Genomic DNA, 25,927 nt, shown 5'->3' with positions numbered 1-25,927 from the left:
CCATGCACTAAATGTGATAAAAAGAGTTATTCCATCGTAATCATGATTAAGGTGGCATGATTAATCATTGAGTCAGATGAAAGGCAAAGCAACTGTAACTTCAAAGTCCCCCAAAACCATATAACACTTTATTTTTTCGGTAATGTATCTGCACATATATTTTTACTTTTCACTTTTTTTCTTAATTTTTGATCAACAAATTGAATGAAATGAAAAAAGATCTAATAAAAATTAATAAAAATCTACCCAGAAGGTAATTTTAATGTAGCCGATTTCCTCTCTTTTGTAATCAGTTTCACTATAGCACCTGCGGCTCTAGCCAATTGTCCATCATTTTCAAGTGTGATTTCTATGTTATGTATGACCGATCTGTCAAAATTATTTTTATATAGAATAAAAAATAAAACGGATATGGCTCACATGGGACCCACACCAAAGCTGGCCCAACGACAGGTCTCCACGTCACTAGACGCCAAACACTTCTAGTCAAACACACAATGATAAGGTAAGGAGGAATTGCCACTATCATTTCCCTTTGAGGTAAAAGAAAATGAAACTGTAAATCCGGATCCGTAAAACGAGCATCTAATTACGGTAAATAGCCGCGAGAAAGTTAACGCTAACGGCGCCGTATCGAGACACCCGCCAGAATTTGACAGCGGGTAAAAAAAATTTAACGGCTTGAAAATTCCGTTAGGACGGATTGGGAGTTGCAAGCGTCGGTGGTGGTTAACCGCAGGTTATTTTTTTCGGTTTAGAGAGAGAGAGAGAGAGAGAGAGAGAGGAGTCGCTTTGTATATAAGGCCACAGCGAAGCCAGAGGCCTACGATTTCTTGAAGGAAAGGAGAGAGAAACTCAGAGGAGGATAGAGAAGAAGGGGCTGTTTGGGAGACGCGCAGAGTGCAATTCATGGCTGAATCAAACGACGCCGTCTCCCTCGATATGGAGAAGATCTATCTCGGTGGAAAGGTTCGAGCTTTTTACTTCAAAGATTGAATTTTTTGAATTTTTCTATCCCTTTTTATTACCCTTTTGTTTTTGGTTTTGGGTTTGCGTGATGAGAGGTTGGGGTAATTGATGGAGCTGTTTGGCATTGTGTCAAGATTTTTGAGTTTAATCTTTTGAAATTTTTTTGAATTTTCTGTATTTTGCTTCTTGGGTTCGGATTCTGGAAAATTGGGTTTAGAATCCGTTGAATTTTTGGAGTTATTTACTGTTTGGTTGCCGAGAAAACGGGGGAAGATGGACGGGAAAGCTGCATTTCTGTAAATTTTGTATTCTGGGTTCTTTGTTGTTCCCTTGCCGCAAGTCCTCTGCGGACCTGTGGTGACAGCGACGACTTATTTGTCTTGATTCAGTGAAAAGAACACTAGAACAATTAAATTTTGGGATGTTTCTACATATCGGTTTTGTGAAAAATTAAATTTTGGGATGCTGGTGATGTAGAAATGGTAATTCTAGATCTGCGCGTGACGTATTTGCTTGATTTCAATTTTCTTTCTATATCAAATTCTTTCCTCTTTGGTGTGCATTTCTGTATTTGGGATTTGTATATTTAACATCTTCTTGCTGCATTTGCAATCTCACCTGGTTTGTTGTAATGGTGAAGTTTCTTATCTTTTCCATTCTCTTTTTGTTTTAATCTCATCGTGGTATTGTTCGAGTTTCGAACTTTTATGCGAAAAGATAAATGTTTGGGATAAAATTGGATCATTAGTGTACAGATTATTGATTTAGACCCTTTTGTTGATTTCTTTGGAATTCAGCGTCAACTCAGTGATGCGGGGTTTTATCTTTTCTCATTCACTTTTTTGCTGTTGTGTTTTCTATGGTTTTTTCTTTTTCGGTTTCTCGATTCCTTGCTTCTTATGTGATGTTCTTTGTTGGCAAGAAGCGGGTTGCTTCGATGAGTCCATCTCTGGGGTTTATTCAATGTCTGTTATCCTATATTGACGAAACAAAAGTTATACCTTCCTTTGTCTTACTTCTCAACTCTATCAACGAGTCTAGCTGTTCCTTTAACAAGTCATCTGTATCCTATTTTTTTAATCGGTTTCTGATTAGTTTAAAGTCATTTTCTTCTTTAATATATTTGATTCCATGCTTCTCTTTTTAACTGTTTGTTTCATCTTTTTTTTAGCAAAGTTATGTCAGAGATGAAGCAGGTGAGTTTTGAGTCCCTTGAAAAAGTATAAGTGCACATGGGAAGCCCTTTACGCAATAAAATTATCTGGAACACCTGGATTCCTGGGTTTTTTTCCCTCTTTGATTATAGATAAAACACAGTAGATATCTCGAGAAAATGGCTATATGTTTTAGCTTTATCATATTTAGAATAGCATGGTAGTAAAATAGTTGGATTTGCAGCTTTTTGATGTTTTATTTGACAATTAAGTTTAGTTGTTAATCTGCAACCTCATTTATCATGATTTTTCATCCTCAGGAACATTTTATTCGAACTGGCTGTGGTTCAGTGTCTGTTATCGTGTATGGAGACCAAGAGAAGCCTGCACTTATCACTTATCCTGATTTAGCTCTAAATCGTAAGTGTGATAGAGTCTATTGTCCTGGTTCCATTTACATTGTTTGAAATGACAATCTGAGATTAACCCTTTGCTATTCCTGATAAAATCTTTAGACATTATTTCCTCAATGGACATCAAAGCGCTCAAATATATTTATGTTTATTAGCTTCTTCTTGACATAATTAGACTATATATTCCTAACTTTTCTGTTTATTTTGTCAAATTGAGCAGATGTGTCTTGTTTCCAAGGGTTATTCTTTTGTCCGGAAGCGGCTTCTTTGCTGCTCCACAATTTCTGCATATATCATATCAGTCCTCCTGGCCATGAGGTCTGTAAATGGTTTCGCTTCAAGTGGATTTTTATTATTATATCTGTTTATCAAATCATATAACTTTTATGAAAAATACTTTATGTAACTGAAAGCCATTATTCACATAGTTTCTCTTTGGAACTCTCACAAGAATTCTTGCAGTTAGGAGCTGCTTCAGTTTGTCCAGAGGATCCTGTGCCTTCAGTTGATGACTTGGCAGATCAGATCCTTGAGGTTCTCAATTTTTTTGGGTAACGACCAACACTGAGTCTTCATTTTAATTGATTTTCAAGTTGTGAGTGTTTGAAACTCCTTGCTGTTGCTTCCAACATTCGAATGGTGTAGAAGCGTGTTTCCTTCTTTGCTAATCATGTTTTAATGTTGTTTTCTCTTATTGCACTAAAATCTCTTTGTGCAGGCTTGGTGCAGTTATGTGCATGGGGGTGACAGCGGGTGCTTATATCCTTTCCCTATTTGCTGTAAGTTCCTTAAACCGTTTGCAACTATATTTAAAAAAATTCTATCTCAGTTCACTGATCTGGGTTTGTATCATAGATGAAATATAGGGAGCGTGTCCTTGGATTGATACTTGTATCCCCTTTATGCAAAGCGCCCTCTTGGACAGAATGGTTTTATAATAAGGTTCCTTTTTCTAAACGTAGCTGTTATGTTTATAGTAAATGATTAATTTCAAATATTTTACCTATGATTAGTCGTAATCTGTAGGTGATGTCGAATATGCTTTATTTCTATGGCATGTGTGGTTTGCTAAAAGAGTTTTTGCTTCAGCGATACTTCAGTAAGGTACTGCCGTGCTCTGACAATGTATGGGTTCTCTTTCACATCTACTATATTTGCTAGATTTAGTGATGAGTATGTTATGTATCTCGACAGGAGGTTCGTGGTAGTGTTGAAGTTCCAGAGTCGGATATAGTTCAAGCATGCAGAAAAGTCAGTGCTTCAGCTTATTGAAATTTCTTTTACCTCAATAGCAATTCGATTGTCCTTCTTCTTGTTTGTTATGTTTTTTTAAGTGTTGGATTTTCAAATGGTTTTATCTCTTCGATTCACTCGGAAAGTTTCTTCTTCAGTTGCTGGAAGAGAGGCAGAGCTTAAATGTTTGGAGATTTCTTCATGCAATTAATCGGTAAATGGTGCTGGAGTTGCTATCTAGCTCTCCCTCCGCATGAGTGCAATATATTTTGCTGTGCTCTAACTTTGTTTTCCCTACTTGCAGGAGACCTGACATAACCGAAGGGTTAAAATCTCTAAGGTGTCGCACACTTATATTTGTTGGGGATAGCTCTCCCTTCCATTCGGAGGCTCTCCACATGACCTCAAAGTTGGACAGGAGATACAGTGCCTTAGTAGAGGTACGTCCACTTTTTTCTGTTTGGCATGTTTTTACACGTTCATCGGTAGACGTGCATATAGTTGTGAAAATAACTGGAAGAGCGTGTTCAATAGAGGATGGATGGGGTTGTTAATGCAGGTCCAGGCTTGTGGATCCATGGTGACAGAGGAGCAGCCACACGCAATGTTGATACCAATGGAGTACTTCTTCATGGGGTATGGCCTGTACCGGCCATGCCATTTCAGCGACAGCCCTAGGAGCCCGCTCAGCCCGTCTTGCATCTCCCCGGAGCTTCTCTCCCCAGAAAGCATGGGCCTGAAACTAAAACCGATAAAGACCCGTGTTTCACTTGGCCTATGACAATGTCGGAAGACAGGCAGAAAACTGGAAACAGTGCAAAGGGATGTTGGGATTCGAAATCTGCTTCGATTTTTTGGTTCTTTTGTTAAAATTTTCGTTGTTTAAGAAGGAAAAGGGTAGACGAAGATGAAGCGTCCGGAGGGAGAGGGGAGAGGATGGTGTAGATACAGACGGGGAAGAAGAATATGTGGATGTCATATATATATTATTAAGTATAATCAAATGTGTTGTTAAATAGTAGGAAGGAGACTTTCATTCATTCTTTTGTAGTCACTCAAACAAATTGGATTGACATTTATTCATGATGACGAGAAATCAATAACAAAGGGGGGACAACTCTTCCCATTCATTCACACAATCTCTCTCTCTCTCTCTCTCTCTCTCTCTCTCTCTCTCTCTCATTATTCAAGCAAAGTATCCAATCTTTCATCCCTAATTGAGTTCGGTTGGCTTTTGGCTTGTGCCTTGTGACTCGAATAGTTACAGGTGTTCATTTTTGCATGCTAAATTCAAGTACTTTTGAAATTCAAAAACATTTAAAAAAAAAAACGGTTTTAGTTATTTTAAAAGAATTAAACGAGTAATTTTATAGTTATTATTTCAAAAAAAAAAAGTTTTTTCTATAGTTGGGTTTTGCATTGCTGCGATTCCAAGTCTTTTTCTTTATCGGGTCTTATTTGTGGGCTCGGCAACGTCCGCTTCAGATTAGGATCCTCTTCAAATCTTCTTTGTGGGAATCTAAGGGATCAATCAATTGTGTCCGTTCATCGTATATCGTATGATCAGTTTTTATTATGTATTATTATATTTAATTTTAAAATTTAAATTTACAATGATTTATAACCACACGATATACAATAGACGGATACATTTGATTGATCCTCTGAACCCCTCCCAAGGCGGATCCTATTCCCGTCGGGTTGGTCATTTGTAATTTGGGTTACTGTAGCCGTTTCTACGATAAGCCTGTTTATCGAACTTACAACCGTTGGATTTCATCTAACGGTGTCAAGACGATACCGCAGCATTTTGCATGCCCGTAATCCGTACTAGACGCATTCCGTAAAGAAACGACATCGTAGCTCACCACTTCATCTTTATCCAGACAATAGGAAGCAGACCACCGAAAATCCCGCGAGAACAGTCGTGGGTTTAAGACTTCAAGTAAAACCCATACCCTACCCTTACCCTACCCAGGAGAGAGAAAGAGAGGGAGCACCAGCTGCTGCTGCGAGAGTCGGCAACCACCGTTGCCGGCGTTCATCCGTTACCGTCTTGGTTGCACCTGTAAGTGAAAAGCTTCAATTTTTAACTTTTTTATTTCTGAAAGCTTGAATTTTTTGAATTGTGTGATATTTTCGTGTATATGTTGCCCTTTCTTTTTGAGTTCCTTCATTTTGGTATGATATTATTATTTTTGTTTGATATATTTGATGATTAAAAACTGTTTGACATAGATGGAATGTGGCTTAATTGGTGTTGGAATGTCACCTGCTTTCCGGAGGCTCTTGTTGCCAATTTCCCAAAATCCCTCGCTTCGATTGCAGAACAAGCTTAGTCCAGTTTCCAGGTCGCTATCGCTTCAATTAAAGCCTTTGTCTTGTGCTGCTTTGGATGTGATTGACTCGAATCCCATCAGTGATTCGTGTCTCGAAAGTGCCCCAAACTCTGAGACTCAGCTTCGTCAAGTAAGATTAGATAATGGCTATTCACCTGACCAGGAAATTGTAGGAAGCAATGTGAAAACCAGGCCTCTAGTTTTCGATACCAAAAAGAGGCTTATGCATTATTCTGGGATGCTTCGTACCTGTGTTTCGCTAAGGTCTTTGAATGAGGGGAAGGCTATTCATGGACAGGTGATAAAAGAAGGGATTGATCCGGATTCACATTTGTGGGTTTCATTGGTTAATGTTTATGCAAAGTGTGGGGACTCCGGGTATGCACGTAAAGTGCTTGATGTGATGCCTGAAAGAGACGTTGTGTCATGGACTTCTTTAATTCAGGGGTTTGTAGTCGAAGGTTCTGGTGTTGATGCTGTTAAATTGTTCTGTGAGATGAAGAAAGATGGTACAAAAGCAAATGACTTTGCATTGGCAACTGGGTTGAAAGCATGTTCATTGTGCTCCGATTTAGGTTTTGGGAAACAGTTGCATGCTGAAGCAGTGAAACTGGGGTTGTTATTGGATGCTTTTGTTGGTTCTGCTCTAGTTGGCCTTTATGCAAAATGTGGTGATATGGAACTTGCAGATAGAGTGTTATTTTGTATGCCTGAGCAGGATGTGGTATCATGGAATGCACTGCTGAATGGGTATGCTCAGGAAGGCGACGGAAAAAAAGCTTTGGAATTGTTCTGCAGAATGACGGAATCAGAAATGAGGTTGAGCAAGTCCACCTTGTCCACTGTCCTCAAAGGTTGTGCAAACTCGGGAAATTTGAGCGGAGGTCAGTTTTTGCATTCTCTAGTTGTCAAAATTGGGTTTCAGACAGATGAATTATTGGGTTGCAATCTCGTTGATATGTATTCAAAGTGTGGGATGGCAGTCGATGCGGTAAAAGCATTCAGGACGATTGAAAATCCTGATGTAGTGGCCTGGAGTGCAATTATCTCATGCCTTGATCAACAAGGGCAATGGCAAGAAGTGCCTCAGCTATTTCGTGAAATGATAAGTACAAGCATCTCACCAAATAAATTTACCCTTTCTAGTATCATTAGTGCTGCCACTGATCTCGGAGACCTTCATTTTGGTGAAAGTATCCATGCTTTTTCATGGAAATATGGTTGTGAAGCTGATATTCCAGTCAGCAATGCTCTAATCACAATGTATATGAAAAGTGGGCGTTTGCTAGATGGTGCTCAGGTTTTTGAGGCAATGACAAACCCTGATTTGATTTCATGGAATGCCCTTTTATCTGGAGCACACAATCATGAATTATCTGACCTAGGGCCAAGAGTCTTCCACCAAATGCTTGTCGAAGGTTTGAAGCCCAACATGTACTCATTCATTAGTATTTTAAGGTGTTGCTCTAGCCTTTTGGATGTGGACCTTGGAAAACAAATACATTCCCATATTATCAAAACTAACCTCGATGATAATGACTTTGTTGGGACAGCTCTCATTGACATGTATGCCAAAGGCAGGTTCGTGGAAGATGCTGTGAAAGCTTTCAATAGATTGAGTAATCGAGACCTCTTCACTTGGACAGTCATCATTACTGGTTATGCCCAAACTGATCAAGCAGAGGAATCTGTTGCTTGCTTCAATAAGATGCAACAAGAAGGCGTGAAGCCAAACGAGTTCAGCATTGCTGGCTGTTTGAGTGCTTGCTCCCGTACAGCTATGCTGGAAAATGGGCGGCAGCTCCACTCAATGGTAATTAAGAGTGGGCATCTGGAAGATTTGTTTGTTACTAGTGCACTTGTTGATATGTATGCAAAATGTGGGTGCATAAGTGATGCTGAGGATATCTTTGAGGGCTTGGTTTCACGAGATACAGTGTCATGGAATATTATGGTGTGTGGATATTCCCAATATGGGCAAGGAGAGAAGGCTCTTGAAGCCTTTTCGACAATGTTGGATGAAGGTGCCATACCAAATGAGATCACCTTCATTGGTGTTCTTTCTGCATGCAGCCACCTGGGTCTAGTCGAAGAAGGGAAAAAGCACTTCGACTCACTGAGCAATGTTTTCGGGATCACTCCTACAATTGAGCATTATGCTTGTATGGTTGATATTCTCGGCAGGGCTGGAAAGTTTAATGAGATTGAAACCTTTATCGAGACAAAGGAACTAACACCATATGCCATTATTTGGGAGACTGTTCTTGGGGCTTGTAAGATGCATGGAAATGTTGAATTTGGTGAAACAGCAGCAAGAAGGCTTTTTGAGCTTAAACCTGAGATGGATTCAACATATATCTTGCTATCTAATATCTTTGCAGTCAAAGGCAGGTGGGACGATGTTAGCAAAGTCAGGAAATTAATGCAGAGTCAGGGTGTTAAAAAAGAACCTGGTTGTAGCTGGGTTGAGGTTGATGGTCAAGTCAACATTTTTGTCTCTCAAGATGGTACGCATCCAAGAATTGGGGATATTCATTTGAAATTGGAGGAACTAGGAGAAAAGCTAAATTCATTAGGTTATATACCGGAAACAGAAGACGTGTTTCATAGAATCACTGAAAGAGAAAAAAAAGAACATCTCCAATATCACAGTGAAAGGTTAGCTCTTGGTTTTGCCCTTATAAGTACCAGTCATCCGAAAACTATTCGGATCTTTAAAAATCTACGCATCTGTGGAGACTGCCATGACGTTATGAAGCTTGTCTCCGATGTCACAAATCGGGAGATAGTTGTTCGTGACATCAGGCGGTTTCATCATTTTAAGAATGGAACTTGCTCCTGTAAGGACTTCTGGTGATATGGCATTAGAAGCTCTATATCTGGATAGGGGTTCACCAACAGTGAATTCTAAACACTTTCCTCGTTATGAGCTGAGCCACAGTTTCATACCAAAGGAACTCCGCCCTAATCTTATCAGAGTACTTCTTCATGACATATTATGTGCTTCTTTTTTCATATCATAACTAGACAATTCAAAAAATTGTGGTTCCTGATTAAATTTTTTTTTTTGTCTGTCGAACAAAATGAGCAGGTATGCCCCGTTCAAAGTCCTTTTTGTCCTGAAGCGGCTGCTTTCATGCTCCGCATCTGCATATATCATATCAAATTCTTCTTGCCAGAAGGTCTGTAGATGGTTTTCGTTGAGTGCATTTCTATTATCTTTGTTTCTAGAATCTTATAATTTTTTGGAAGAATATATTATGAATCTGAATGCTGTTATTCCGTGGTTTCTCTTCAGGACTTCACAATAGTTCTTGCTGTTGAGAGCTGCTTCGCTCCTGATGATCTTGTGCTTCTGTTAATGACATGGTAGAGTCCTTGGGGTTCTCAACTATTTTGTGCAGCTATGTTAATAACTACTACCGTCTCTTCATTAATCACGTTTGGTCTGTACATGAGTTAAGGCAAACAAGCTCGTGCTTTGATACATATTCTTTGTATGCAGAGCACCCGCTTGGTAGGCCGAGTGATGATTATGCTATGCATGTCAATAGGAGGTTCGGCATTCTTCTGAAGTTCCCGAATCAGATATAATTCGAGCAAGCAGTACCCTGTCTAGAGGATGAGTTGCCTTGTTCATGAAGTTGATAGCAGGGGCACATCCAAGCACGTCTCTGCTTCACCTGTGTAAAAGAAGAAAGTGCCGCACCTCTACAAGTGGAAATCCTGGGTCGTGTAGACTGAACGGGGAGTCAGAAACAAGCAGTATAAAACTGCAGCTGCTCGGCGTCTATGCTATGTGAAGTTGGAAAGCCAGACGGTACCATCGTCTTGGCTGCTGTCGAGTATTATTGTGAATATTCATTGGGTTCTAGACACTAGTCGCCCTAAGGGGTGCTGTAAATCTGATTAAAGCTTCAGCATGATATGGAATCTTTGATGGTCTTTATTTTTTACCATTTATTACGTTAATTTTTGTTACCCTGATTATTTTGACAGGTTAAATCCTCAAAAAAGGGAGCTACAACCTAATTACACTTCCATGGCAGTTTGACCTCCGATCGAATTTCCCCTTCATCCGACCGGAATTCCCAAAATTGAACCAGAATAAACGACTCGATCTCAAAGAACAATAAGACATTTTCGAGTCCCCGACTGTCCAAAGTAGCACCAAAATTTTATGCTTCACCAAGATGTTTATATTCCTCACTATTGCACAACAAATGTGACATGTCCCATCAAGAAAAATAAGTTACACCAAAAATGCGACATGCCCTATTTAATGACTACTAAAATAACAACAAAACTGGTACGGTACGGGACGGTGCAGCGTCACCCTACGATAGTATAGTATACATTTTCATGGATCTCCTAAGCAATGACATTACTGCTCTTCTCATTCTGTATCCTCGTCGGAATGTGGATTCTCAGCTTCACTCCCACTGTTTATGCTATCGTTGCTGATAAGTGAGGGCCTCCCACCAGCTGAGTCGGATTTCTGATGAAGGTCATACTTAACAAATTTTATCTTCTCCTTCTTCTCAGCGTTTTTCCCTTTTCGTTTTCTTCCCCTTTTCTCCGACGATGTCATTGCATGTGCAGCATCCACAAATACAGCATTCGTGGATCTGTTCACCTTTTCATCTTCCTCATCTTTGTGTTCATCTTCTCCCTTGTTATCTATGTAAAAAAGTTCGTCATCCACTTTCTTGCCATCCAACTTCGAAGCTGCTGGTTGCAAGGAGTCTGATTTGGATACATCAAGAGCCAGTTTGGTACGAAACTTCACAATGCTATCACCAAATAATTTGAAGCCTCGATCCTCAAGGTTAAGAAGCCATTCTGGATAATTAGATCAATATTAGAGAGAGCTTTAATAAAAACCTGCAAAATTGAACCTGATTGCACCATCATCCACATAAATCTGTTTCTTTACCCATTTAATTATTTGAGAAGGTAACTTTGAACCAGAAAATGCGTTTACATAAGAGACGGCTCTCCTCTGATCCCGGTTCTCCCTGAAGAAAGCCACTAGTGAGATTTTCCAAAAGGGTTTCATTACAATCTAAACAAGAAGATGAAATGTAATTGTTCTTTACATACCTAAAATATTCCACTGCTTCATGAGCAACGATCAATCTTTCCATGGCAATACTTTTCATGAGCTCAGCAGGTACGTGAATCACTCTCTCGGGGTCAGGGTTGAGGAACGAATACTCAACCAATACGATGGCATCATACAACACTTTTCTCAACAAAACTTCATCTTCATTACTCTGCATATAAAATTTAACTTGTTATCCTCTTTAGTTTTAAGATCGCATCAACAGATTGAAAACTCTCAAACAGGGAGGAGAAATACTTACCAATAGGGAGGTAACAGGCAAAGTCTCCTCCAGCAGCATCCTCAAAAGGACATCTATGGACATACATATAAGCATGTTAGCACAAGGCATGCAGTGACTTACGCTACTTATGACAGAATTTCACCTTTTGAAATCAACGCAACAAAAGGAGCATACAAATTCAAATGACAGTCAGAAAACCAGCAAAGCAGCCACATTAAGAAGTTTGTATACGATAACAACGAGAAACACTTAATGTCTTCCCTAAACATTTTCGGTGCAAAATCCTCAGCCATTTAAGTTTATGCAGAAATCATGCCTTCAGTAAAATTAACTATGTCACGTTACTCAAATTAAGACAAAAGTTAAAACACTAACCGAAAAGATAACAGTTCTGAAACATGGTAACGGAACCAATAGCCCAAGTGCTTAACTCCTTCTCCAACTCCTTCCACGAAGTCCAAGACTTTGAAATCCAAGCAGAGTTTCAACAAAAACACTCTGCAATAACGACTCCAGCCAAGTAATTCACATCACATTCTCCCTCACTAAGCCCTCCAAAAATGTCATAGCTCACTAAGGGCAAGAAAGATTCCAACCCCCATTTGAGTTCATCCAAACACGAATTAATCCCATCACTGTAATCAACCCATCACTCTCACCCGAATCCTAACAAGAACACAAATTAATATAACCAAGAATCGTTCCCACAAAATGCCTAACCTTTCTCATCACTTTCTTCTCTCTCTTTAACGACAAGTCCCTCCTAAACAAATCAACAGACACATTGTACACCTTGCGAACCACCGGAGCGAGCAGCGCGACACTCTTCGAAGAACCGCAAGAAGCAGAGCACATGGACAGCAGCTGAAATAAGTCCTCTGCGGCTGACACTCGATCCAAAGGATCGTCTTTCGGATGATTCCGGCCCTGAAAGGTCAATGCGGCGGAGACCCAGATGAATTCGAGATGCGGGTCGACTCGGGTTTGCATCAATTCGTAGAATTCCTCAATAAAGTCAGAGAATTTGCGGTTTTGCTTGTCAATTTCGGATAAAAGGTTTTGGATTGATTGGGTTAGCTTGAGGTCGTAGTTTTTGCCGATTAGAGTTTTCATGTTGGTCGTATCTGGAGAATTTGTGGAGCCAATTAGAGGGAGAGCCATGGTTGAATGCTGAAATGCGACCAATTTGTGCTTCGGTGAGGAATGTGATAGAGAAGGAGATGAGCTGAAGGAAAACCCTAATTCTATGCAACGGGACTCTAGGGTTTAAGGGGTAAATGATTGACAAGCACCTCATTTGAAAGTGTATTTTAAACCAGTGAAAGCGTTTTACTGAAAATATTTTTGAGTATCAGCATTTTAAAGTGCATTTGAGAAGAATCTATCATTATATACTTATTTTAAAATTTATTTGTATTTTTATTAAGAATTAGTTTTAAAATCGTTTTTATATGATTCTCAATAAAGCTAAGTGATTTTACAAAAAAATTTCAAGTGCTTCTTTTTATAAGTGATTCAATATCTCTTCCAAGTTAGTTCCTAATCTATCCACTATAAAAAATAAAAGTTATCAACTATCCATGTTGTTTATACAAGAATTCAATGTAACTAGTACATTATTTTGTTGTATTACTAATTCAATTATTGTAAAATGAGTGAACGACATAGTTAACATTCATTTTACTTAATGTATATTAGTTAGATATAAGATAATTAGATAATAAGGTATATTATTTGACAAAAAATAAAGAAGATAATTAGATACAAATCCATTTGCCCACTCAAAAACTACTACTTTTTTTCTTCTTCTTATTTTTAGTTACGCCCAGTGTACTTTGATTTTGATCTCATTTTATCTTTTAAAACTCAAAGTTCGTTCCATATTATTTAGTTTCTATTATTTCCATTCGAAAAACATCAAATATGCTGATGTGGATTAAAAATTACATTTTTAGAGGGCTTATTTTTAGTTACATTCTCTGAAACTTGATTTCGTTCTCACTTTGCCCTGAAACTCAAATCTATTTAATATCAAATTTGAAACAAAACAATCTAGAGTGAACTTTGAGTTTTAAGAAATAAAGCATAGATTTTTGAGTTTTAGGAGATAAAGTAAGATCAAAATCAAGTTTCAGAGAACATTAACAAAATATAAGCCTAAACTTAACAATTATTTAATGAAATACACAAAACAAACCAGTCTAGCAAATATTGGATTTTAAGGAATAAATGACGATTTTTGAATTTCAAGGCTGGTATCTAAAAATACGCTTTGTTTTTTCCTTCTTATTCAAGGATAGATTTTTCAATGTAATTGGAACACGGGATGATATACCATGTGTTATTGTATAAATATTGGGATATGAGTGTTAAAAAGTTAATAACTTAAAAAATACAATTTCTCACTACTTATATAAAAACACATGATATGCTACCTGTAATGATGAGTTGCGTGTTCCCGTTGAGAGATTTTTCAGCGTGACTATCACACGACGTGGTACATTACGTGTCTCTATATAAATGGTGAATTATGTGTGTTAAAGGTTAACAACTTCAAAATTAAAATTTTCATCACTTACATAAAAATACGTTATGTACTATCGTGTTCTCATTACAACTAAAAATTTCTTGTTCCTGTCACCTCGAACAATTTTTCCTTCTCAAGACGACCATGGACGTGTCGTCTCGTACTCTATTGGTTGAAAAGTGGAACCACCACATACGGTACTCTGGCTAGCCAATCAGATGCTGAGAAACACGTAAGCAGCCAAGCAAATCGATTTCACGACTACATCGTTGTACTGACAAAACGAAAGATTGAACCTGCCAAAATATAAACAATCAAGATCGTTTCTTTTCTGGTGAAAAATCCTCATAACGATCCACCAACTTAACTGCCCTCCTCACTGTTCGATTCAAACTCTGCGTTCTTGTTCAAATTCTAAAGAGAGAGAAAGAAGAGAGAGAGTTATGGCGAAGCTGAAGCAAATTCTAGTAGCTATCTCAGTGTTGTTGGCGGTGTTAGCGTCCGTGCCATTCTCCGAGTGTGCTAAGAAGCCGGCGGCCGGCGCCAGGAAGGAAGACATTCCTTTCATCAAATGCCAAGTCTGCGAGAAGCTCGCATCTCAGCTGCACCAACAAGTCGAGAAGAAGCGAGCTGAGATCGCCCCAAAGACGGTATTGAGATTTCCAAGTGCTTTTGTTTGAGATTTCGATTAGTGGGTCTTGTTCCTTGTGTTGAATTTGATTGAGGGTAGTTTGTTTTTTTTGGCGATAGGTCTCGGAGTATCAGATTATTGAGATTTCGGAGAATGTCTGTAATTTGAAGAAGCAGGAAGCCGATTGGATTTTGCAGATTGATATAGTTGAGAAAGGAGATAAGTTGGAGGTATGAATAGCAATTGTTTTGGGTTTGATTTCGGTTTTAGAGCCGTTTGATGTTTTTGGATCTTGCTTTGGAGGTATGAATTGGTGTTTTCTGTGCTTTTACTTGATACGGTGTTTTCATCAGAGAAATTATTGCTTTAGTTTCATGAAGGAGAACATTTGTTTCTCTGCGGGTGTATAGCGCAAGTATGACAATGTCGATGCAGTTGTACAAACTTCAGTCGGGTATTGTTGTATAGACACTTTGTTGTTCATTGTCCTCACCTGCTAGATCATTTGTTACTTTTCAGTTGGTGGATCAAGGTTCTGAAGGACAATGTAATTCCGAATGCAAGACAATCGAGCGAGCTTGCCAGGAGGTGAGGTTTTCTGGGTAAATTTGCTTCCTAATACAATTGTTCCTCGAAGCCAATCTAGTTAGATTCGCTGCCCTTTCCTTTTGGTTGACAGAGGAAGTCGACGACTGTCGAATGATTTCTTAATAGAATAACAAGTGATCATTCCATATTGAGATGAAGTTAATCTGTTAGACTGTTACAATTAAACTAAGTGCGAATGTGGAATATTGCAGGTTTTGGGGTATTCTGATACAGATGTTGCAGAATATCTATATACATCCAAGCCTGACCTTGGTTCGTTGGTGAATTATCTATGCAAAGACCTCACTAAAGCATGCAGTACCAAGCCTCCCCCCGTTCCTAAGGTAACTGCTTTCTTTGACTTGATATTCGATTCACTTCATTCTTTGCGCAATGCGTGTTCAAGGATCATGCTATTAAAGGTATGCAAATTAGGTTTTTGAAGCAAACAAAAGATGCTGGCCTTGAAATTTGTTTTTACACTCATACGTGACCACCGATGGTATCTTTTTATTCCATAACCTACAAAATTTGAGACCCTAGTAAGAATGACATGGAGATTTGTGGCTGCTGCCTCGCATACATGTTAATCTCTAGTCTCTACCACTATTATTGAGGTCTCTAGTATCATTATGTTACGTAGGATAGCATTCTAGATGTTTCACTTTGCACAACTTGTTCCACGATCAAGACACTTTACTTTGATACTCATGATATTTTCTTGTGTGTTCCAGAATAGGATTCCTGGGGAAGCTTTCGTGGCCAAGTCGGAGAAAGAAGCTGAAATGGAAAGGATGATGAAATCTATGGAGGTAATTGTCCTTACATCGCTGAGAAACTTCATACCATTCTAGTGGTGCTGAACTTTTGAGCTATATTCTGCTTTACCATTCTTCAGGGTATGCCAGGAGCCCCAGGCATGAAGATGTACTCAAGAGATGATTTGATGAACATGAATAATTTTGGTGGCAAAGATGCTGATGATGAAGATGATGATGACGATGATGAGACTCGGTTACCCTCAAATTTGGTAATTACAGAATTTTAACTTCAAAAATTCTCCAACCAAAATCGTATTGTTTCTATCGACATTTAAAAATTTTCACTCAACAGGGAAAAATCATGAGAGAAAAAGAGAGTGCAAAGAATGACTTGAAACAAAAGATCACCACCGGAATTGTGAAGACCAGAGAGACACTAAAGAAGCATGCAAACAAAGTCTCTAACTGGTTACGGCAAACATGGCGGCGAGTGAAAAAGACGGCTTCAGAGAAGAGTACAAAGGGCAACAAGGGAGAGCTTTAGAACACAAACTCAAGAGAGTTATAGGAATTGTAGTAGAGAGTAATCAGGTTTTTGTTAATTGTATCAATATGCTTATGACATTTTAGGTAGAAATTTTGATCAAAAGTTGGAAGACATTTGCTTGAGGTTTTACACTACGTTGTTTTTCATTGCAATTGTATCAATTTCTGCTACATTGCTCGAGTTTTCGTAGTTTATGCGAACGAAAAATCTTAAAGAAGAAGTAAGAACAGATGAGATTTATAGAATTGCAAGACATCAAGTAAAATAGATCAATTCAAAACCTTTTAGCACCAAAATTTTGACATTACAATTTTAAGAAATGAATAATTCGAAGTACATAGGCTACAATGCTGCCTCCTAGCACACATCTAATGAGAGGCAACAATCCACAACACTGAGTTTGTTGCAATTATGGATTGCTTTCTTGATGGAGCAATACCAAAACGCAACTTAGCGCATTTTGTAGCATTGTACCCTCGAGACTGTGCATCGTCGGCCATTTAACGAATACTTGAGCATTATGTCAATATCACGGGGATTCTTTTTGTTCTGCGCCACAGTCATGCTTCCGACAATTGACTCTCCTTGACATACTGTTAGCACATCTTCCAGGTACAGGACTGTTTGCTTCCAGTGAGTAGACCGTGATCTTGGCCCTGCATTACATTTCACTTTGTCAGAAAAGATATGATTACCTACGGAGAAGCAGGTTGTATACACCATACAGTAGTTAACTGAAAAAATTGAGTTGCGGAACACCACACTGAGGAAATTAAAACAAATTTACTAAATGGATAAGAATGAATGCTGTAGAAAACGCTGGAAACCTATGAGAAATCTATTCTTTTCCATTTCTATGTTGCTATAAATGGCCTTATTTCTAAGACAAACTTTGATCCACAAATGAATAAAAATAAGAGGTAAGGCACAAAATTATTGACCTGTGGAAAAGCCCATCAATTTATGACACTTCGTAAATGACACATCAAAGTAGGCTACAAGAGCATGAATGAAATCATCACGCTCAGCAACAAGCTTGAAAGGGGCCGTGAAGGAAGCATCTCCTGGAGTCATCTTAGATATATCCATTGTCTGAATGAAGGAAACTGAAGAAAATTAGTGGAAACAATTGACAGCACAAAGGGGGCAAAGACTTACTTCACGTAGTGTAGCAGGGTGAAAACAGGATATGTGTTTCCCACCTTGAGTAGCTGACTGTTTGTAACAATTTGGTTTTGGTCAACAGTGTCCACAAGGGGCTCCATCATGGCTTGCTTCTTGATGCAACTCATGTCAAAGCCATAAACATTGTTCCAAACTGGAATAACATGAAAAGTAGGGGCAAGAAGCAAAAAATCAACAAGATGCACTACAAGCTACATGTTCATTTGTGTGACACTAAAGAAAATTTGAGCCTCCACAGATGCTAAACCGGACACACACAAAAATTCAAAAGGCTTACATTCTATCTTGTCCTCTTTATACTCTGCATCCTCAATAGCTGTCAAAAAGAGAGACGTTTTGTCTGGTAGTAGAATTCCATCATCTACCTAAATGAAGAAAAGACAGAACACATTCAAAAGGTTATACCATGGCTCCATAGTTTCTATGCAAAAATCAGCAATTAGCAATTAACCAATAGGACCCTAGAACACTACAACTGCAATGACTATCCCTTGAACCCAACCGAATGGATAGTTTGCATCAAGTTTAGGTATCCTTGACCAAGATACCACAAACAACAAATTTGGAATGTAAATACTACTTACAAGCCATTTATCACGAGCATAGAGGACCGTATTTAACATATTCTCAAACAACAAAAAGTATCCCATCCATTCTGAGATAATAATATCCACTTTAGGGACTGGAAGCTCAATTTCTTCAATCTTCCCCTTCAGAACGGTTATTACTGCATTTATCAAATAACGAATGTGTAAGCATAATACTCAGTTTGTCAAACCAATGTCAAGAGATTGAACAGAACTACATGCAGGTATGAACTTCAAAAACTTTACAATTAGAATATCCGTTTGTTTCAACAATCTCTTTTGCCATGTCAGCCATGTCAGAGCACTCAACCTGTGGGTAAAATAATTTGTTAAGTCAATAATATTAAGTAGACATAAACAAACTACATTGCAAAATAGGAAAATACTATGCATTCAAAGAAATTGAATTTTTAACAAACTTTCATTAGGAAAAACATACTGCATAAACATGCTTTGCGCCCGCTTTTGCACAAAAGAGGGACAAAATTCCAGTCCCAGCTCCCACGTCAAGAACAATCTTGTCCTTTATTAGAAACTTATTCTGATAGATAACATTCTGATATGTCTTAGTCCTCACTAAATCTTTCAACATTTCCTGCAACATAACAATAGTCAGTGAGCACCCAATCAGTATCAGCAAAAGGTTACAAGAACGAAATACAGAACCGTTTTGCATCCAAGCGCAATGCACTTACTTCATGAATACCTGCAATCAAAAGAAAACACAAAGATAAGCCTTTCGTAGCAAGTAACATCGAAACTGAACAAGATATAAAAAAAAAAACAAATCAAAGCATGGTTATTTTGTGACTCGCTCTATTACTTGGTGCCATTAGCACTTAAAATCAAAACTCCCAATCAACTAAACTAGCACAATATCTAACTTCGAAAACAAAATCCAAACAAGTTCGAACTTTACAAAACCACACCCGAGTTCAAAACAAAATGCAAACAATTCGAGACCATTCTATTACTTGCTTCCATTGCACCTTAAAGCAACCCTCCCAATCAAACGAAAACCAGCACAAAAGTCTAACTTCCAAAACAAAATGCAACCAAGTTCGGAACTTGCGAAACCCACGCCGAAAACCAAATCACGAAAACTAAAAAAAAAAAAAAAAAACCCCTTTTCCAATCCCATTATCTTAAGTTTTCAGACCATCCAAACAAAAAGCCAGAAGCAAAAAACAGTGAATCGAAGAAAGTAAGTTTTTTTTTCTTTACCGAAGTGAGAGTAGGAGTCGAAGTAATAGTCAGCACTCGTCTTGCCATCGGCTTCGACGAAGGAGACCTCCGGCTCACCCATGGAGTCATCGACGGCCTTGTCGAGCTCGGGGTCGCACATGGACTCGTCGGGGTTAGAGCTCTCGGGGACGTCTTTTACGGCTTCGCCGGGGTGGCCGAAGCCCGCCCCCGAGCCCTGGTTGCTGCTGCTGCTGTTGTTGGTGTTCTTTCGGCGACCCATTGACAGGCGGATTTAGGGTTTTGCGAGGGATTTTTGGGTACTTAATGGGCTCGCGGATTTGAGCTTTTATTTTTTGTTTCCAAAATTAGCGAAGTGGGAGTTGGAGGTCGTTTTCCTCTTCAAGTGGCCGGAGACTTTGGTCCATGCTGATGAAACGACGTCGGCAATAGTTCCAATACACAGTCTACCATGTCAATTAAATGGATTATTTTTTGTTTTTTTGTTTTGGTCAAAAAATGGATTATTTTTAGTTGAAGTTCTACAAAAGTGCTTTAATCAGTTAGTAACTTAATGCAATGTTAATTATTTGTTTGAATTTTTTTTACTCCCTCCTATTGTGGAGGGGGCATAATTACCCTACTAACACGAAAGCTTATAACGTACTTAATTTGACCTCAATATAAGGTGACAATGAATTCACCCACCTGGCTCAACAATCACTTTAATACCCTACTATACTTAGTTGCAAGCCAACACTATCAAACTCGACATTTGTTTGAATTCACTTCACAATTAATTTTATGATAGATAATATTTTACGGTGATCAATGAAGATTTGCTTTAAATGATTATTACCTTAACAAGTTACTAATTACCAACTTAACTATCAGTGCTTGAGCGCTCGTGTGAAGCTTTCAATTCCGATTTTGTGCCCTAAATAATCAACATTTTGTTAATAAGTTGATTCAAAATTGTACAAAAGTTGTCAAAAGTGAGAATTTTTAAAACGTCACGGAGAAATTTACTATAGCAAAAATTATATATACATTCTACAAGTGTTTGTTTTACTTTGGAATTCTTGTATCGTTCAATGAGGGAAAATATTGAAAAGCAAAACAAAGCCAAACAAGCGACCCTTTACCACAGTGGTGGAAAGGTGTTGAGTCATAGCATGATGACGTGATTTCGAACTCCGTCGGTGGCTAGTCTAACATCTAATCTTACAAAATCTATTGTTTGACCAAAAAAAAAAAAAAAAAAAAAAAAAAAAGCAAAACAATAGTTGAAGAATAATGACCATACATGTATAGTGAAAGTTTACAACAATATTTAGAGAGGATGCTTTGTTTTGTTTCATCTTATTCTTCTTTCTGTGATAAATAGCAGAATTCAAAGCTCATGGAGAGCACATCAAAGTCATTTATCAAGTGGCCATGGCGCCCCTGCCATTACTGCTTCAATCTCCGATATTCCCGAGGAACGTTTGTCATGTTCTTACAACCGTTAGCCGTGACAAGCTACAAAATGCAGAACCGAACCGGGTATAAGCACATCACCAGTACAGAGAAAATAAGATATGCATGAAATCACAAAGGCTGAAGTGAGATCAGCAGCATGCCAGCATGTACAGTTTTAGGCATAGCATAGGAATCATAGGGTTCAGAAAATGGGGTACCACATCACTTTCAATTCGAACTCCACCAAAACCTTTAAACCTACTAACTGCTTCATGATTGAAGAACTTGGTAGTATTTGAGTTTCCCATAGCTGGAACCAACAAAGCATCAATGAAGTAGCAACCAGGCTCTACCGTTATCACCTACAGAACAACCCACCAAGACAAAGCGTCAAATGCAATAGTATTCATTTTCGCCAGGGTTCAGAAAATACAGATTCAGAAACCGGTGAAAGGATTTGATATTTAATTCTTTATATATTAATGGGGAAAAAGGAATAAGAAAAACAATCACGCCAAATTTGATACTAACCATTCCCTCTTGGAGTTCTCTTGTTGTACGTAAAGACTTCAATCCAGGTTCTTTTGATCTCTCCGTTCCCTGCAAATTATGCAGTTGTTCCCAAGTTCCACGAAGGAGCAATGCCAAAATTATTTAAAAAATTAATTCTGAAAGATAAACCAGAAAGGTATAGAATAACTTGTTGAAAATAACCTTTGGGTAGCCACCAGGATCATGAGTAGTCAATACCAAGCAAATGCCCAAGACCATGAGGCATAAAAACAGCACCCAGTCGTTTGACCATCATATCATCAACATTCCTAGAACCAAGAACCATGAGCAACTTATGTAAAGTTATCCTCCCGAAACTAGTGAAAACTTGCACATAATTGGAATACTAGAGTACACAATTGAGATACAATGATTGTTACCCGACTAGGATCCTCCCTCTCTTCAATGATTCAAGAATAACCTTTTCTGCTAGTCTGCAAATTATAAGGAGGCAAAGAGAATCAGAATTTAAATGATATTTGCAAAAGCCTAAATATTTTTCGTAGAACATAGTTGACTTTAGTCATACTTATGCATATCAAGCCAGCTTACTCCAGGCTTCATTGTGGATATGACAGCATTGTGAGCATCAAGGACAGCCTGCAAAAGCAAGATAATTAGACACAAAAGTAAATATGTACTAGAAAATCCTATAAATCGTTGGACGCAGAAATATGAATGTTGTGTAAACTAAAGCAGGTGCTACACACCAGTCAGGAGCCATAAGCACACACATCATGCATGTGTGCACACTCGTGCACCAAAACAAAGAGCAAGAAGAAAAATTATAGAAACGAAAAATGCGACAATAACGCTTAATGCACTTACATTATATATAAGTGCTTGGTCAGGGGTAAACTTTCCGTTCACCTGCAGATAAAGTTGAAAGAATTCTGAGAAAACCTCAGGGAAAATTCAAACAAATAGGCATTGTCCACAGTACCATAAGAAGAGTCTCCTGCTTACTTCTATTTATTACCCTTCAGTTCAGAGAACCTCAACCATAGCTAAAAGAACAATTTCAAACAAAATGCACATACTCACTGGGTAAGAACAAGTGATGTCAGAACCATAGAAGTTGTATTCAGCTCCCATATCAAGTAATGCCAAATCTCCATCTTCCAAGATCTGCACAAAAGATGTTACGAGTTTTAGCTACTGTTCATAATTTTGACAAAGTACTCAGTAGTGAAGTATAGTGTACCCTGTCATTCGGAGCTGCTGCATGCCCATAATGGAGAACAGCACTGTATTTTTCAAAACAATAGATGCTTTAGCAATATTTTACAGTTGAGGTTTAACCTTAATATCAATATATTCATATCCTATAATGAAATAAAAATGATCTGTTAATTACTGGAACCAACCGGATTATTGGGACTACCTCATGGAAACAAAAACAATAACTTTTGATGATGAAAAGCCTACCTATTATCACCAGTAGCACAAATACATGTGTACGAGCAATGTCTACAGCCACCATACATGTAGGTGTGGTGAAGAAACATACTTTCCAGCTGATACTCGTACATGCCTACCCTAATTTTTCTCATGACCTGGTCAAATGGAAGATTGCAAACATGACTAAGAAAAAGAGAGTCAAGTTTTAAAACATTTTGATGAGAAAGAGCCAGAATCAGGATTTCAAAGTGCACAAAGTTCATGCGGTAGTGAACTAACTGATCCATTCCTAACTCCTAAGCTGCTTCTTGCTATTTGAAGTACATAAAGGGCATGTACTCACAGATATACTTTCAAGGATGATATGCAGAAGTGTTAAATGGACGTTTATTTATTAAAATACATATATGATGTATATATCAAACACATTTCTGCAATCGAACATTTTCATAAAAGATTACCTCCACATGAGCTTCAGAACTTATATCATTGGCAAACTGGATAAGGGCAAGCTCCATATCTGATTTTATAACACGGCATTCAGTCAAAACTGGATGCAAGGTAGTCAAATCTGTGTCAAACTTATCAATCCCCTATACAAAGATTAAGAATATATATTAAAATTTAAGAATCTACTTGAAGAATATGAAGTTTACTTTATAAAACCAATGAAGCTTGTTACCAAGTCCTTAATATCATCAAAACTATTGAGGGAAACATATATACCTATTTCAAGGTAGTTATGCTATCAGTCAAGCAACAACAACAACAACAACAACAAAGCCTTATCCCACTAAGTGGGGTATGCTATCAGTAAAGCATTATAGAAAAATTTGTTTGAAAAGGAGAATGCAACATGTCATTACCATATATTGTTGTTATTAATTTGTTTAACTATTCAACCTAACACCTATCACTCTCCAAGGCCAGCCATCTTAACCATCCTAACCATGAACTTATGTAGCAAGTCTTATTCTGAAAGTATTATTTGATACAGGGCGTATACCTGAAACTCTGCGGGTTTCGAGAATAGATCACTATCAGTGTTGATCCCATGCAAGAGAAACAATACAGGTTTACCGGATCCCATGTATTCATCATGCAAAACTGTTGCGATCTCATCAGTATAGTGTACCAGTGCTAACCATATATCTTTCCTGCAAATGAACAACACAAATGTGAGCTAACGACAAGTAATGACTGCATCATATGTTAACAGAGAAATGTATTAAAATTAACAATCACCTTGAAGTAAGATAAAGGCTTTATCTCTCCCAACCAAACGGCATATTCAGCAGGCAATCTCGGAGCAAAGAGAACAGCGTTCCCTGTTGCAATGTCCTTCGGGAAAAATGGAACAAAAAGATCAGTTCCGAAGAAAAATTACGTGTGACCCACAAAAGCTTATCTATTTCAGCTTCAACATTACATAAACAAACACCTAACAAAGATAAATTCACATTCGAGAACAACCCGAATGTCACAACTATATGTACTTACTATAGCTCCATAGAAACCAGGTTCTCTTACGCCAAACAAGTAAGCAAAGTAACTCTCTTGTCTGTAGCAAAATCAAACACTAATCAGAAAATAAGCAAACAAATCATCCATCAATAAAAAAAGGCATTGATCTTTCTAAACCAAGTTAAATTAAATGGAAAATTTTAATCTCTAATATTAAAATCTAATCACACTGGATAATCAAAATGTCCATTTTACATACTGGGATTCCATTAAATCAAGTAATACTTAATCATGCAATGCAAAAACCGAAAGCTAAGCTGAAAATTAATAATAATTTGAAACATGATTAATAATATTAATTATTTCAACTGGGTACCTGAAGAGCTCGGTGTGATCAGTGTCATAGCGATTCTGCTCTTCGCCTCCCTGAAACAAGAAGTTGATCAAAACCAAAGTTTATTAATTTTTTTATGAAATTTATTGAATCGAAATTAACGACGAGAAAGTGGATTACTTGGAGGAGAACGAAGCCGTAGAGGGGGCGGGAAGATTCAGAGAGGTGGCGGCGAAGTGAATTGAGGAGCGTTTCGCGGTTGGTGACGTGGAGCTCCGGTGGGACTGGAAGAGGAGTGAGAGACGACGGCGGAGCCATGGGAAATGGCTTTTCTTTCCAGGCCAAAAACGGACCCACAGACTTACTTATAGGGATTTGAGATGGATTCAGCCCAACAGCTTTATCCTCTATTTTGGGCCTAGAATCAAGCCCACTTCAAGCTCATCAAGGATAATTGATTTTGGCCCGGCTTATGAATAATCTAGGGTTTCTGTTTATTTGTTTATTTATTTATTGTATGAATTAATAATATGAGCCCGTATGAAAACTATTTTGTTTTTCAATTTTTTTTTTTTTTGTCAAACGATATATTTTATTAGATTAGATGTTAGATTAGCCACCGACGGGGTTCAAATCCACACCATCATGCAATTTTTGGAAATTAAAAACTTATTTGTTTATCATTTTTCATTTTTCAATAAAATGCAAGAATTGATGATGCATTTTACCAATTTAGTTGATAACATCAGGGTGGTATATAATATAGAATAATACTTGACTTCTTGTATGTAAGAAATCATTCCTTATCCACGACGTGAAAATATTTCACTATATAAGTGTTATAAGCCGAACCATTTTTTTTCTTTATCATCATCTAACAATCATCTCTAGAAAAATTCATTCAATTTGCAAACTTTTATTTTAATGAAAAATAATATTTAGTTATTGTATGTGTCGAACAAATAGACACTGTTATTTTAACATCCTCATGATGGACTTTTAATTTGTTTGATTGATTGGATGACAATATGTCCTCAAAATTGAATAAATTGTTCTCTAGATGATCTTCATATTATAATAAAAAGAATAAGTGGTTCCGATTATAATGTATGCATGTATGATGAAATAATGTCATTCATTGCAGATTGTACGGTTTTATAAAACAGTATGCTAGGTTCAAATCAGTAGTCAATCCTATTTCCGATGGGAACAACTGATACTTTCCAATATTTGAAAAAAGCCAGAAGTCTA

At 37.8% G+C, this 25,927-nt stretch overlaps 6 protein-coding genes across 8 annotated transcripts; 3 read left to right on the top strand and 3 right to left on the bottom strand.

Annotated features, from left to right (window-relative positions):
- The first annotated feature begins 812 nt into the window (after positions 1–812).
- LOC103943965 (protein NDL1) lies at positions 813–4,908 on the top strand. The gene is made up of 11 exons (XM_009354342.3): positions 813–969; positions 2,444–2,543; positions 2,757–2,854; positions 2,999–3,087; positions 3,255–3,315; positions 3,392–3,478; positions 3,563–3,640; positions 3,731–3,787; positions 3,928–3,983; positions 4,074–4,209; positions 4,329–4,908. The coding sequence occupies exons 1-11, from the start codon at positions 910–912 to the stop codon at positions 4,548–4,550; spliced, it is 1,044 nt and encodes a 347-aa protein (XP_009352617.1). The 5' UTR covers positions 813–909; the 3' UTR covers positions 4,551–4,908.
- Positions 4,909–5,639: 731 nt separating this feature from the next.
- Positions 5,640–9,458, top strand: LOC125478576 (pentatricopeptide repeat-containing protein At3g24000, mitochondrial-like). Of its 2 annotated transcripts, XR_007259388.1 has the most exons (4): positions 5,640–5,837; positions 6,008–9,086; positions 9,200–9,290; positions 9,407–9,458. XR_007259388.1 is itself a non-coding variant. In XM_048586865.1 (2 exons), exon 2 carries the CDS (start codon positions 6,008–6,010, stop codon positions 8,963–8,965), a length of 2,958 nt encoding a protein of 985 aa, XP_048442822.1. In that variant the 5' UTR covers positions 5,640–5,837; the 3' UTR covers positions 8,966–9,087. The 2 variants fall into 2 exon arrangements, 1 of the variants encoding a protein (XP_048442822.1); XM_048586865.1 differs by lacking the exons at positions 9,200–9,290; positions 9,407–9,458 and having other exon boundaries at positions 6,008–9,087.
- An 806-nt stretch (positions 9,459–10,264) lies between these two features.
- LOC103943961 lies at positions 10,265–12,797 on the bottom strand. 2 transcript variants are annotated; one of them, XM_048586857.1, is made up of 5 exons: positions 11,832–12,797; positions 11,475–11,527; positions 11,212–11,384; positions 11,045–11,126; positions 10,265–10,950 (listed from the first exon to the last, which is right to left on the bottom strand). In XM_048586857.1, the coding sequence occupies exons 1-5, from the start codon at positions 11,854–11,856 to the stop codon at positions 10,894–10,896; spliced, it is 390 nt and encodes a 129-aa protein (XP_048442814.1). In that variant the 5' UTR covers positions 11,857–12,797; the 3' UTR covers positions 10,265–10,893. The 2 variants fall into 2 exon arrangements, with proteins under 2 accessions (XP_048442814.1, XP_018502175.1); XM_018646659.2 differs by having other exon boundaries at positions 10,265–11,126.
- Positions 12,798–14,236: 1,439 nt separating this feature from the next.
- On the top strand, positions 14,237–16,656 carry LOC103943960. Its single transcript, XM_009354338.3, has 7 exons — positions 14,237–14,633; positions 14,734–14,844; positions 15,134–15,202; positions 15,415–15,546; positions 15,937–16,014; positions 16,101–16,232; positions 16,316–16,656. The coding sequence occupies exons 1-7, from the start codon at positions 14,427–14,429 to the stop codon at positions 16,505–16,507; spliced, it is 921 nt and encodes a 306-aa protein (XP_009352613.1). The 5' UTR covers positions 14,237–14,426; the 3' UTR covers positions 16,508–16,656.
- A 69-nt stretch (positions 16,657–16,725) lies between these two features.
- On the bottom strand, positions 16,726–19,892 carry LOC125478562 (probable protein arginine N-methyltransferase 1). The gene is made up of 9 exons (XM_048586834.1): positions 19,507–19,892; positions 18,978–18,988; positions 18,722–18,877; positions 18,529–18,592; positions 18,280–18,422; positions 17,973–18,060; positions 17,713–17,828; positions 17,452–17,602; positions 16,726–17,166 (listed from the first exon to the last, which is right to left on the bottom strand). Exons 1-9 carry the CDS (start codon positions 19,745–19,747, stop codon positions 16,961–16,963), a joined length of 1,176 nt encoding a protein of 391 aa, XP_048442791.1. The 5' UTR covers positions 19,748–19,892; the 3' UTR covers positions 16,726–16,960.
- An 858-nt stretch (positions 19,893–20,750) lies between these two features.
- Positions 20,751–25,022, bottom strand: LOC103943958 (xaa-Pro dipeptidase). The gene is given in 19 exon segments (XM_009354336.3): positions 20,751–20,934; positions 20,937–20,985; positions 21,144–21,287; positions 21,457–21,525; positions 21,640–21,666; positions 21,668–21,746; positions 21,858–21,911; positions 22,007–22,077; positions 22,306–22,347; positions 22,522–22,605; positions 22,682–22,724; positions 22,906–23,033; positions 23,340–23,471; positions 23,885–24,016; positions 24,018–24,035; positions 24,124–24,219; positions 24,379–24,439; positions 24,719–24,768; positions 24,857–25,022. Coding segments are annotated over 19 exon segments (1,467 nt in total). The 5' UTR covers positions 24,995–25,022; the 3' UTR covers positions 20,751–20,884.
- Between the last annotated feature and the right edge of the window lie 905 nt (positions 25,023–25,927).

Source organism: the organism of the source record quoted next, unplaced genomic scaffold (genome assembly GCF_019419815.1).
Source record: "Pyrus x bretschneideri cultivar Hongxiangsu unplaced genomic scaffold, Pyrus_bretschneideri_v1 Contig1, whole genome shotgun sequence".
Taxonomy (NCBI): Eukaryota; Viridiplantae; Streptophyta; class Magnoliopsida; order Rosales; family Rosaceae; genus Pyrus; species Pyrus x bretschneideri.
This window is presented reverse-complemented; position numbering and strand designations above follow the sequence as displayed.